General features: G+C 40.2%; 1 protein-coding gene across 8 annotated transcripts in view; it reads left to right on the top strand.

Annotated features, from left to right (window-relative positions):
* The window catches only part of IQCJ (IQ motif containing J), a 240,990-nt gene that overhangs the window by 205,800 nt on the left and 20,696 nt on the right, over positions 1-14,494 (top strand). For all 8 annotated transcript variants that reach the window (XM_064585819.1, XM_064585821.1, XM_064585826.1 and 5 more), the window contains one exon: positions 8,684-8,819. In XM_064585819.1, coding sequence (XP_064441889.1) covers positions 8,684-8,819 — 136 coding nt within the window. The remainder of the gene's footprint in view (positions 1-8,683; positions 8,820-14,494) is intronic.

The raw sequence follows: 14,494 nt of genomic DNA, 5'->3' as shown, positions 1-14,494 counted from the left end.
CACACTCAGGCCAACTAAAAAAAAAAAAACAATTTGATAAGAAAGCCTCAACCTCTATGTGGAGTGCAAAGTATCAGTGGAAAGAAGTAGAGACCTGCAGGGAAAGAACACATGTGAGTGTGGGGGTGGAATTTAGAGGAAATGTCAGGAAGGGTACATTACCTGGTTCATGAATGCAACCGTTAACGGGTAATTTTGAGTTTTAGACTTGAAGGATTAAAGGACTGTGTCAAAAGGGAAGAAGCAATCAAGGTTGCACAGCTATTAATAAAAAGTCATTTGGGGGAGGTGAAAGGCAGGTTTTCTGAAGATCAAGCAAAGGCAAGCCTCTCAAGTCAGAAGATTTAGTGAAAGCAAAAGTAATAGTGAAAGCACCACAGTAAAGGCTCTCAACGCAACTCTAAGACTAAAGACAAATGTATTCTTAAGAGGCAAGGCTGGAATGAGGGCCTGGGGATGAAGGCACACATCAAAGGAACACAGGCTCTAGCACAGCAGCCTGACTGAAAGGAAGGAAACAGACTCTCCAAATCCGATAAAACTGCTACCCTTCACATGGGGGGGTCACATGTTATATGTTGTAGTAAGATCTAAAACGCATCTTCTGAATACAAACCATCACTTAACAGTTGTTCATTAACTGTGTGCAATCCCTCTCCTGATGTTTTAGCAAAATATTTATTTTGTTATGGACAACATAGGCATCTATTGACTACAAGTCATTTTTTGAACATCTACTTGTTAAATGTGTCCAATTTCTCTCATTTTTTATTAATGTATTTGATGATCTAGTGATGAAACAACATTTAGATTCTATATAAGAGAGAGAGACACACATACACAGACAGACAGACAGTGTAGACAGTGTCTACACTGGAAGAAAAAGACAATTCCCAGAAGAATTTCAAACATATTTCTTGATAAAGCCTTGTTAAATGTCATTTGTTTGAGAGTAATGCCTATCAACTGTGGTCAAAAGTTTAATTTAAAGAAGACATGAGGAAAGAATGGTTGAGAGCATAGACCTTGGAGTTAGAGCAAATAGGAGAAATCCCAGCTCTGCTCTTTACCCACTGTGTGACCTTGGGAACACTGCTTACCTATCTGGGCCACAGTTGCATTCCTCTATAAAATGGTAACACTAACCATGTCAAAAAGGATTGTAATGAGCTTTCAATGAGAAAATTAAAAAAAAAAAAGACCTAATGTATCTTTTCCATGGAGTTATACTGTTTCCAATCATGTTTTTATGCCAAATTGGGCTAATAAAATATTGCCCTTAAGGATCCTTAGGAACCCCGCATATCATATCAATGTATATGATTAGCACAGGTTTGAGGCTGACTTAGATTCCTTACAAGAATTGCACAGAGGTTATTGTTATTACTATTTTGTGGGTAAGCACAATGTAGGCCAGTAATGTTAGTATTCTGCCCAAAGAGCACAACTAATGAGAAGTAAACTGAGCAAAACTTGTATCTCTGTAAACACACTTAGTTTCTGGGGAGTTCAGTTCAAGATGGCTAATGCAGGAGATCCTGAATTCACCTCCTCCCACAGACATACTGAATTTACAGCTACATATGGAACAATATCCCTTGGAAAAAAAACAAACCTAAAAACTGGCAGAGCAACCCCTTTATATCGGGCAAACGAGAGGGAAACCACATCAAAACAGGTAGGAAAGGCTGGGACATAATCTTTCAGTAAACCCCAACCCCAGTATAGTGACTCACAGTCAGGAGGGAACTCAAAATACAGAAGTTCCTCCTGAGGAATGAAGGATTGTACTGTACATCAGGCACCCCAAATACTAAGACCAGCACCTGAAAGACAAGCGTGCAAAACATTTGGCTTCGAAGATCAGAGGGGTTCCAATGCCCATGAGACCTGCAGGGCTATGGCCACCTGAGGCAGGGCTCTTAAAGGGCCTGTGTGCAGACTCACCTGTCCCAGGACCCCATGCAGAAGTAGCCCTTTGAAAAGTGCCCAGACTTTATGTGAAAAAGACTGGTCTCCTAATTTTGAAGTATGGGTCTGAGAGCCAGAGGCCTGCTGGGATTTTCTCTCGGGTCAGAGAATGGTGGGAGCCATCTTCCTGCTCTCTGCCTTGCTAAAGCTAGTGGGCACCATCTTTTTAAATTTTTTCTTTTTATTTCTTGACTTTTTTTCTCTTTCTTTTCTTTCTCCCTCTCCCTCTCCCTCTCCTCCCTCTCTGAGAAAGAGGTCCTGTATCCCACGGGACTATGGCAATTAGAGATAGTTCTTGGCAGACCACCACTCCCAGGGCACTGCACAGACAGCAGACTGAAACACACATCCACCTTTCTGAGAAAGAGGTCTATTTGCTGGTCCAGGAGCTTTGGCCTGAGTGACAGTCTTCTGGTTTTAAACATATCTGGGAGCCTACAGAGCGGGTCTCAGGGAATGGAGGCCAGTGGATGCTATCTTTGTGCTGTCCCTCTGCCTTGCTCCAGCTCACTGGAATCTTAGAGAAAGGAGCTAATAGTTTTGTCTGGGGCCCTGATTTTTGCTGCTGCTGCCAGGGGATGTCTCTCTACCGCCTGGCTCTGGTGGCACTAGCCGTCCCCATAGGGCTGTAACCAACAGAGGAAGAGTCTTAAACAGCTACCGCCCCAGGGGCACAGCAAGAGGCAACAGACCCAGGAGCTCAGTATTGATGTGAAAGAGGCCTATTAGCTTATCATCATAGCTGCAACCTGAAGGGCAGACTTTTAATTAAACACACATTGAAGGACTGCCTGTCAACCTTTTCTAAGTCCGCAGAGGGCAGGCACTGTCCTTGAACTGTCCCTCTGCCACACTCCGGAGCCCTAATGTGTCTTGGAAGGGAGCTCTTATACATGTCTGGTGTCCCGGCCTTTACATCTGGTGCCCTGGGTTTTGCGGCTGACCAGGGGAAACCTCTTGGTCACTTGGCCCTGGTGGCCAGGGGGCTTGCATTCCTGGGTCCTGTGGGACTGTAACAGCTGGAAAGACAATTCTTGGCAGGCTACCGCCCTAGGGCCCTGAATAGACAGCAGATGAAACACACCCTTAGCCTCTCTGTGGAAGAGGTCTATTTGCTTGACCTGGAGCTTGGGCCTTAGGGGCAGACTTCAGATTTGGCACACATCTATAGGCTACAGAGATGCTCCCAGGGAATATAGGCCTGGGGATGCCATCTTTGTGCTCTCTCTACACCTCACTGCAGCTCACCCAAATCTCCCAGAAAGGAGATAATACACTCGTCTAGAGCCCCAAATTTTGCTATTGCCACCCAGGAGACATCTCCAGATCACCTGGCTCTGGAAGCCAACAGAGTTTACAACTGTAGCCCCACAGGAATGTATATATTTGCATACTTTAAAAGCTGCTGCCTGAGGGCTTGGCTTCCAATCAGCCTGAATTCAGGTTCTGATTATAAGCCTCCCCCTTAGGACACTTTCTGGTCTTGGCACACCTTCTGCTACAGGGAGCTATTAGAAATAAAATGGGCTGTTTGGATGTCACAAAGGTTGAGAGACAGCCAACTGCTAGGGCAGGGTTCATCTGCTGCACAAAGCCAGCCATTTAAGACTCAGAGAGGTGGCTGTTTCATCTCACACACAGAAACCAGTAGGGAGTATCAAGCAAAATGAAGAAACAGAGGAACATGTTCCAAATGAAAGAACAAGATAAAGCTTCAGGAAAAAAAACAAAACCAACAAAAAAGAAAACTTTAATGAAACAGAGATAAGTAATTTATATAATAAAGAATTTAATGCTCATGAAAGTACTCATTGAACTTGGGAGGAGAATGGGTGAGCACAGTGAGAACTTCAGTAAAGAGATGGAAAATAAAAGAAAGTTCCAAACAGAGGTCACAGAGCTGAGGAATATAATAAACACGTTTAGTTTCTAAGCACACTTCCTCATGAGGTAAAACTTTTTCTTCTTTGAGGATTTATTGAGTTATTTCTGGACTACAATATTAGGAGAATATATTTGTTGATCACCTACTAACCATATTTCTAGAACTGTGGCAATATGATGGACACTGCCCTCAAGGGATTCACAGTCTAGTGGAGGAAGAAGACTTCTTGGAAAAGAGTTACCTGGATTAGCCTAATCTGACACTCTTTTTGCATGGTTAATATCTCAGAGAGCCACTGGTCTCTTCCACAGACTAAGTAGCTTCTGTGTGCCTTATTTCTAAAGTGCTTTCTCAATCTTCAGAAAGAGTGTTCTAGAGAAAAGGCCTAAGTTGCCCAAATTCCATCTGTGAGGGATTTGGGAGTTCCTGACCATCAAGGTGGTCATAGGTGTTGGTGAAGGAACCTGCAGAAAGATCCAGAAGGGCATAAGTCCATGATGCTTAGGAAGTACCAACAATCAAATGAAGTCAGGAGTTACAAACTAGGCAGAAACTGGAATGGAGTGGAAGCAGGCTTAGAGATACAGGCAAATGCTACGGAAAACCTGCCTGTTGCATGCAGTGGCCCTTCGCTGGCCTTTGGGCAGGTTTGTGACAGGATACAGGGTTGAGGCAGACACCAAATAATGAAAACATGGCTTATCTGTTAGGGTAGCTTTTAGTCACACATAGAAAATTAAACAGGCTTAAACAAATAGGGGTTCTGTTTATCTACTCAAAGTCAGTATGTGACACGCCAAATCCATCACCTTGATTTCCTCTCCCTTTCTGCCTTTTGCTGAACCATGAGGGGGGAGCACAATGTAATGGAAAGACAGGGGATCCGGTCCAAATGTCGGGTCTGTCAGCTAGCTCCCATCTTGTTTCCTGAAACTTGTCGAGGACTCCTGGTTGTGAGTGAAAGAAACTCAGCTCAAACTAACTTATGTATTAGAAAGAGATTGTATTGGATCACCTAACAGAAACATCCGGGGGCTAATGTGCTTCAAGCATATATAGACCCAGGTATTCAAGCATCATCAGACATCTCTGTCCTCCTTCTTCTGTAAGCTCTGCTCCATTCTCGTGTGGGCTCTCCCAACATTGTGGCCATGGGCTGGTGGGCCCCCAGTGAAAGGTGAGTGCTGGAACAAAGTGAAAGAAAAATTAATGTTAGGCAGGCAAAAACTACCATTATGATGGTAATAGTGCCTTCCTCACACTCCACTTGTGGTAAGGATTGAATGGGAGAATACACATAAAAAGAGCTATATGTAACTAGATGTTACCTCCCAAGAGACTCAGACTTCTGTCTTCTTTGATGGTATCCTTTTTTCCCATCCCCAGATTTAGCCTACTTGGGTAATAATGTATTTTGAAGTTGTAAAAATTATTTGGTAACATTTAAAAACTAGTAGCTTTCAAATAAGAACCAGATTTCTGACTGTTCTTGATAAGTAGTAAGATCTGGCAACAGTCAACTGTGCCAAGATGGGGTTCCTCCTCCCAAGGGGCAGGTACTGCCCAGTCTGCCCCCAGCCTCGCCCTTGGAGACACCTGGGATGCTTCTCCAGTCTTCACAGCCTCATGCCCTACCACTTTCCTCTGGGAACCTCCTGCCTTCTGCCTGGTACCCTCACCTCCGAGGCTTTGCCCAAAGGCCTTTCCTCCTCCTTCTTATCAATCTAAATCCCCTCCATCCTTCAAGGCTACTTAAAGCACCAGGACTCCCTGGAACCTCCTCTAAGCATCACAGCTCGCAGAGTTCTGTCTTCTAGGCAAGGATACCTTGTAGGTAAGGACAGCCAGTGACAACCAGGACTGCACCAGCTGTAAGTTCCCAAGTGGCTGTGAGTGCAGGAGGGAGCCACTGGCACTGTGAAACAAATGGGGATGTATAGAGAGATGGCAGAGGCAGGCGATGACACCATCCCTGATATGGAAGACAAACAGGAGCTGGACAAGCAAAAAAATTATTGAAAAATGTATTTCTCATCTACTTTGAAATAAGCCTCTATATTTATAATTCAAAATATAGGAACACACACAATGTGTTCCTTTACTGCAACCAGCCTTTAAAGAATTGTATTGATAGCAAGGCTTAGTTTTAGAAATAAAAATGTCAAGGTAGTTGGTGTTCAGGACTTACCCTGCAGCCTTAAAGGAGACTTGTGAGTAGGAATTGTGGTACAGCTGGGATAAGAAGGCTGAAAAGTGATTTTCCATGACTGAGGGATGAGGTGCTTCTACATTTTGTTTTAATTCCCTCTTTCGGTAAAATAGTATTTGGAGATTGTATTCAGAGAGCTAATTATAGAACAATTTAATCTACAAAGTGGTCAAATGGGAGTAAGCAGTGTGTGATGTAAATAGTTTCCTATGATTCAGAAAGTACTAATAGCATGATTCCACCGTTTAAAAAATATCCAATGTAGCAATTTAGATAATAGTGAAGTGACTGGCCTCTCATTTTTAACTTCTGAGTTAAAAAAGAATAAAATATAGTATAATATGCTTTCAACTAAGTAAAATTGTTTCCACATATGTGGACAAGGATAGTAAGGTAAGTATTCAAAAATTAAAATAGCTTTTGTATTAAGGAGGGAGGAGGCTTATAGGTGATTTTAATACACATTTTAAAGGTATTTAATTTTGTCGCATTCTCTGTCAACTAAAAGAGGATATCCACCCACCTGGAAGAAAGGAATGTTGCCTTCTTAGTCTCTGACTTAAGAAAACTGATAAGTCACTTTCCAGGCACCATAGAACCAGGAAGGGGAAGGGGATGCTTTACGTGAAAATTCACCTTTGTTGATCTCACTCCAGTTTTGCCTGGCATTATTTGTTTGGTTCTTTAAAGGTGTCACACTGCCCCCTGGTGTTCAATAAACTAAAATGTAAACTCTCAAACGGCTACTACATTTTCTTTCTATATTTTCTGAATAATCAAGACTATGAGCAAGCAAGAGAGAGAGAGAGAGAGAGAAAGAGAGAGAGAGGAACACATCAGTATAAACGTGTGGGTATTCCATGCCTTGTTACTGTTTTATATTTTTTAAATAGCCTTTACAATGTCACTTTTTTTTAAGCCCTTGATGGGCAGGTTTACAGCCTTTAGGTGCCCTCCAGTGGCAGAACTTGTTAGCAGGACTGTGGAAGACCCTAAGCACTTCAGATGATGTAGAAATTATTCACAATTTCCAAAAGTCTGCTACTCCCTAATAAAATGGGTCCCTGAAGAAGCAACAAGACTAACAAACTCTTACAGAACCTTCTTTGAGATTCCGTTTAAAATCTTTAAACCAAATAAAAGTAAATGAATAAGGATATCTTTTGGAGCAAGCCTTGTATAATAAAACAGTGACCACATATAATCCAAAGCAGGGCCACATCCTGCCTTAATAGGGTCTGAAGTGTATATATAATTTGGAGCCCTCTTAAAAAAAAAACCCTAGAAGGTCTCTACTTTTGCAATTTTATACAAACCATGAAGAGCCGCTCATAGGATCTTAGAAGAAACTCCTGGCCTATAAGGGCCCCTGAAGCTTATGTTTCATAGCTTCAGGGGAAATTGGCCTCTTACCCAAAGGTATTGTTTAACTGCAGCTTTTGGACTTTACCTTGAGCATTATAATTCAGAGCCTTAATAAATTAGGGGACACGTATAAATTTAGTAACATGGTAGCATTTTTGTGGCCTTTCTATCCTCTGACTACTGAAATTAATCGTCTTTGAACCATTCTAGCCAAGTGAAAATAAATAAGTTTGTTTATAGAGAAACAACTTTAATTGCCTTAATTGTGTGTGGGAAGAATTATAGAAGATCAGATACTTCCAGGACTCTAGAAGAGATAGTAATGGAATTAATGCAACTATTTAAAACTATTTTAAAAGGCTGATTCTTAAAAATTGGTCTTCATGTTTGGTTAATTTCCAGGTTCACTGATCACTGTGAAAAACTAGACGTTAATCTCAAAGATTAGAAACCAGTCCGGGTGGAAAAAAATTACTTAGCTTTCACAAAGAAGAGCTTTCTATTATTCGAAGCAGATGACTTTGTTTTGATACTAATCACAGGAAATAAAAAAGCTTCCTTGGGTAAAATTTCAAATAGTCACCTAATCTAATGTGTTATTTTAGTTTTTTGAATAGTTTATATAACTTTCAGATATTCTGTCCTCTCTGTCCATTCCTTTATTTACTTATCATATATTATCCATTTCCTTCCACAGTATGTAAAAATTCATGACCACAGGGCTCTTGACTGTCTTGTCCCCAGAGCAGGGCCACTGTGTTTGGCCAAGTAGACTACACTATAGAGCATCATGGGATTTTCTTGGCCTTAAGGTCTGTGCATATAGCACCCTCTAGAGCTGCGTTGCAGTCACTGTCCAGCACCTAAGGCTGACCTTGGCTCAGAAGAGTCCCTCAACAAGGCTATATTAGTGCATGAATAAGTGATATGTCAACCTGTTTATTATTTTCATTTGAAATATAGGATGAGAAATTGAAAGATTTTACCTCCCATAAATCAAAGTACATTTACATGTGCAAGCCAGTTTCACTTTGATGACTTTTTCTGACTAAGATGATTTGGCTTAGTCTGTGACTGTCAAATCAGTAAAACAGAGAACCGGTACAGGTCTTCTGATTTCCTGTGTCACATTCTATGTGCTACATTTTCCCTGTCTCCAAAGCCAATTTCTTCAGACTCCTTGTGCTTTTCTGAGTCTGTGGGCTGTGACCAGGTAGTGACAGTGCACGTGCTGTTTTGTTTTGTTTTTCCAGCATTCAGAGAGCGTGGCGTGAGTACCTGCAGAGGCAGGACCCCCTGGAGAAGAGGAGCCCATCCCCACCCTCTGTGTCCTCGGAGAAGCTGAGCAGTTCTGTCAGCATGAACACCTTCTCAGACAGCAGCACACCCGTGAGTGCCATGTTCCCTCTTTGTGGCCTGATGGGCCGCTCATTTGATCACCAGGTCTTGGGTTCCAAGAAGGAAATGTTGAGATGTGAGCAGGTGGTTTGTTGTTAGGTGCATCTACATTGCTTACTGCTATATTTGAACCCATGGTGAGTGTTTTGTCATCTGAGAATGAAGACATGATTCATAAGCATAAAGTGTACTTCATCAAGTCTGAGAGAATCGATTGTATTTGACCTCAACCTAAACTACTCATTTGTGTGTTTGCATTCCTCTATTACTAAGAATATCCTTTTCCTTTTATTTATAACAGTGTGTTCCCTTTAGTCTGTGCCTCTGATAGAGTTTTGTTGTGCTAATGTGATAGAAGATTAGTTTGGTTATAGGATTATAAAGAGAACTTTTACAGGAAGACTTTGAAGGGGTCACAAACTCAGGAGTTGCAACTCAAATGCCTACAGGGGCCAGGTAAGAAACCGTTGTGGCTGATGTGGGCTAAGCTGTGACTGGCTACTGAAGAACACAGGCCTTACCTAAAGGGGTAGCCCCACTTGCATCCCAGATATGTTGCTATGCAGGGATGCTGGACAGACAGACACTGCCAAATGTTGTTTCTTCTCTTAAGGGATGCCAGAAATTCAGATTTTTAAATGTTGGCAGCTAGTAAGAAAATTTAAAATGCAACTAGACCATGCCTGCAGATCACAATTATCCCAGAGGCCACCTGTTTAAGAACCCTGGTACACAGTGAAGGAATGGGAACATCTGCTGAAAGTCTTTATTTAAACAACAACAACAACAACAAAAACAACATATACCAAATGTGGTAGGAAATAAGTGATCGGGTAACTGTAATACAGAGTGTTGTGAATATGGCCATTGTGATCATGTATGATAGTCACTGGAATACACAGAAAGAAGTTAGGAAGAGAAATGAAGTAACTATACAAGTGTTATTATTTTCAAAAAAACATGTTTCTTGACTCCTTTGTAATCATTTTTATTCAGTGGTTAAAGGGCTCCCCAGCAGCCAAAATAATGTATTCACATTGGGATCAAACAAAGGTTGCTTTGACATATTTTCACATGATTGCATTGCATGTTCTTTAATAAACAGTTTTATCTGTTATGGATTCTAAAGAGAGAGCAGTAACTTGAGAGCAAATAACAATGGCAGAAGATCTATTTTTAGCGAACAGCAGAAATTGAATACTCAGTGAATCTGTGTGCCTTTTTAAAACAATTTTTTTTGCGGGGGAAATGACTTGTCTGAACTGGCCTTATGATCACTAGAGGGTGCTGATGAGCCATATTGGAAAAGGTCTGTTGCTTAAGTGTGTATTTATCTCATGATTTGCAAGTCAAAAATAATATGAAAATTAAGTGTTTAGGATGCCTTTGCCGTGAATGACAATAGAATTAATTTAATAGAAATTAAGTGACTGAATATTTTATTTGAATGATGGAAACTGAGTCTCAGAAATCATTCCGCCCATGAGTTAAAAGTTTGGATTTACTGTCTTTGTATTTTCTCATAGCCCCAGTTCCTGACAGTATCAACCATTGCTGTGTCCAGTGACATATGATGGTTTTAGTGTTGCTTTAGGGTGGTTAACCTTTTGACTGTATTGAAATTCTGGAATAATCTATCTTTGTTTTATATTTACCTTGCCATACCACTTAGATTCTAGCACCTTAAGTATTTTTGTGCATAAATGCACGTTCTTCCCCCATGGATCATCATATAAATGTGATGTGCAATACCTTTTGCACAGTTTTGCTAACAGTTCTACTTTATTTAATTTAGCCCGGCCTCCAGGTCCCCTGATGTTTCTTAGTAGAACAGATCTCCTCTCTCAAATGTCCCCAGCAATTTGGTTTCCTATAAGGTGTCTCAGAATGAATTGGGAGTGGCATCCTGCTCCACCACTGTATCATCATGCCTTATCTCTGTGCTCATGGGACCAGGATAACTCTTTTCATTGTGTGGAAGTCTGGCTCATTCCTGATTGCCTATAAACAGTGAGAGTCAAAACATTTTCAAAAAACATTATTGGAATTAGCTTCAGAAAGCAAGCAGACCCTGCCCAGAAATCTAGTAGAGGTTATTAATTATAACAACAACTTTGGCATTGATGGTGGCAGTAACATGACACTAAATATGTAAAATAAAATATGAAAATATAAGTTGCTGAAACATCCCCAAGTCTCTAGTTTGTCAGGCGGGTAAAATATACAATTCATAATTTTTAGAAACTTTATGCTTTGTTGTTTGGAGCTGGTATATCTAGTTAAGGCTGTTCTATTTCCCATGATCATCACTTTGTTTGGGACCTCTTTCAGAAGATTCATTCTTACATCTTTTGGTGGTCACAGCCCCATGAAAGGAAAATGACTCTGCTCTACTTTGATCAGCCTACCAGACCCACTGGGTTCATACATATTCTCAGGGAGTTCCAAATAGGAAGACTTAGTGTTACTACTCTCTGACAAATAGACCTCAGGTTTATGGAGGGGATAAGGATGAGCCCTGGCCCACCTTGGCTAAGTCCCTGTGCTGAGCTGAGAATGATGCTCTTGCATGCTTTTGCTCTCTTTTGGCTAAGCATAATGGTTAATATAGTTCTGAGAATATTCGTGCTCTAAAATATATAAGAACAGTAATGTTTCAGTATGAGATCTCATAATCATTATCTTAATAAGAGCTGAGTACTTGTTATGTGACAGGCATCTTGCTAATGGCTTTCCGTGGATTATTTCACTAAATCCTCTCACTGACCATATGTAAGAGGTATATTATTATCTCCATTTTACAGATAATGAAAATGAGACCTAAAGAGATAACTAACTTGCCTTGAGTTACTCATTGAGCTGGAGCCATCATGCTGCACTATTCTACTATATTATACCACTTGAAAATAAGCCTGCATTTAGACATAGTCAAGCAGAGGAAGAAATAATGTATGCATCAATGCATTTCTAAGACTGTTTCACAATTTAGTAGGTATAAACAGTGAATGAAATAATTGAAAAAAGAATCCTCATTTGATCTTATAAATTGCCTCGTTCAATGCTCTGATTAAAACTTCAGACCTCAGCTGCTCAGTGCCAAATTAAAGAGCAACAGGAGGGAAAATATATATGAAATTATGTTAGCAATTTGCATATTAACTGTCCTTATACCACAATGTATCATGAGATAACAGAAAAATCTATTTTAGAAATAGCAATTTTGAGTAGCAAGTTATTGTGACATGGAGCTTGTGGGTATCAAAGTGAGAAAAAAGAACTTTTTTGTCATAAAAATATTAGTTATTGCATGGAGGACAATAGTGGAAAATGATTTGTGTATTGTTTATTAATCAATTTCATATGACCAAGTACTTGTTCTTTTAGTTCCCAGCTCTGAAGAATCTGTAATTTGTCTAATAGAATATCACTATAAAATGGTACATTCTAAATGACTTGGTACCCTTTTCACAAATCATTAGCATACCCTTCAGATAAATTCAGAAAAATCTTTGGATTGTCTGGAGACTTTTTCAATCCCATTTGTCTCTAACTGGTTCTATCTTCCTGGCCATGCCTACTTATTCCCACGGGTTCCCATATTATTATGGTGTGGCCTGTAGGGGGCTCCGTGGCTCATGGAATGAAGCCCTGGTTTAGTAAAGAGGACATGACTTAATAGTAGCTCTGCCACATTTTTTGTGAGTCTAAGATGTACCACTTGAGAGACCATACTTCATCTGCAAACTGGAAGTAACACGCACCTTAGAGATGGATTGATATTGCTGTGAAGGTTAAATGGCACTACCTATGTAAAACGTAGCACGGAGTGTGGGACCCTGAAGGCTCTCAATAAATGTTAGTGGATTCTGTATCTGCTCTTGAAAATACTCCATGTGTTCAAAACACTCTGCAAAGCTTGTGAAGAGCAGAAATGGAATTTTTAACTCTCTTCCTATTGAGGGGCACACTGTCTGCTTCTGATTCATGAATCCATGAGAACCAAATCGTGTCTTAGAATATATATATCCAGAATATATGTATGTCTGTTCTGAGATTGGAGCTGTACATTACAAAGTAATACATCAAGTATTTGTTTTAGTGTTGCTTCTTTTAAAGACTAATTTTCAAGGTCCAAGGGTAAAAACAGGTGAAAGTATTTTTGCTTCTCAGTGACTAGGCCTCTTCTGAGAGACCATACCCATATACACAGTAAAAGCAATCTTAGGTCACTCTGCTCCCTTCAGATTTGGGAAAAAAAGAAATGGGGGGATCTGCAGCATGTTGGGGTGAACAGAGTTATGTGGCCTCACCTTCAGGCAGGTCAATGCAAAAGCACCCTTCCAACAGTTGCACAACTCCAGCCACAAGGCCTTACTTCACAACTGGTCAGGAAGAATTTCAGTTCTGAGCAGGTTCAAAGATCAGTGGTCTGGGCCAGCTAAAGACCCCATTACTTCAGTTGTCCTGGAGAGAAGTCCATGGAGCTCTTATATGGTTGGGGCTGCTTGGGTTGCCCTAGCTTTTAGCAAGGGTTACTGGATAGTTAGCAACAGGCAGCCAGGTGACCCACCACACCTTCCCAATATGCTACCAAAAGCCAGTACCGCTTCTGTCTGCCAAACACGACATGTACACCTACATTCAAACTACTTTCTTACCCTCAAGTTTTATTGCCCATTTTGAGATTTGCAACTTCCAGGCTTTAAATACATCACGAAAAATCTTGGGACTAAAAGGATAAAGGCTTCTTACAAAGTCACACTTGTTTTGGAGGGGGTACTCAGACCCTCAAAGAAGATTTCCTGGGACTTTTCCCAGTGCAGTCTTAAAAGCTGTGAAATTTTAGAGAGTAAGCCTTGTGCTACTTAGTAATTTAATAACCTAGATTTTCCAGGTCAGGGACAAGTTACAGTATTATGCCCAGCTGTTGTTATAAACTTAGGTCCCATGAATTTTAATGTTCAGTGCCCAAACTCTATCTTCCATCCTGCTTCTCAGACCCCTAAATAGCACAAATTGTCAGTCTATTCATCCCAAACTTTGGTTCAGAGACTGTAGTAATCACATGTAAAAAGAGAAGACTTCTTGGTATTTACATAAAAGTAGATGTAATTCTCTTTTCTTCAAACTAGAGTCTTAGAGAACAAATTTTTCCCCAAAGTTTTAGAAATTACATTATATGATATATAATCATATATGACAGTTTGAATTAATATATTCTTATATAAAATATTTGGTATCTTTCTGCCAAAACACTCCTTTTTATATCTTTGAATATTGGTTGATATTACAGATTCTTTTTCCAAATGGTCCTTTTAACTTAAGGATTTGAGGACATTTTTCTCAATAGGTTTAAAAATAAGTATGTTGTTTCAGTTTGGGGATTAAAATTTTTTTTTGAGGACTGCTAATACTGATCATTTTCTGGGTTCAGAATGATAATGCAAAATTTACAATTCATTGTTTGATAACAGACTCACTCAACCATACTAATATCAATCCTCTTTAGCAGTCTCAAAGTTATTGACCTTTAGGTGTAGATGCAAAAACCTAGGCATTAAGCATCTCACTTTTGATAAACAGAGTTGAGAAGGAACTTGTTTGCCTTCTATTTTACCTCAAGTCCATTCTCAGCATTTGTCCTCATGTAGATGCTGTCCTTATTC

This window comes from Mirounga angustirostris, unplaced genomic scaffold (genome assembly GCF_029215605.1).
Source record: "Mirounga angustirostris isolate CCGP_5_RB_7025 unplaced genomic scaffold, mMirAng1.0.hap1 SCAF_1, whole genome shotgun sequence".
NCBI classification, from domain to species: Eukaryota; Metazoa; Chordata; class Mammalia; order Carnivora; family Phocidae; genus Mirounga; species Mirounga angustirostris.
Note: the sequence above shows the minus strand (reverse complement) of the source record. Positions and strands in the feature narration are given on the sequence as shown.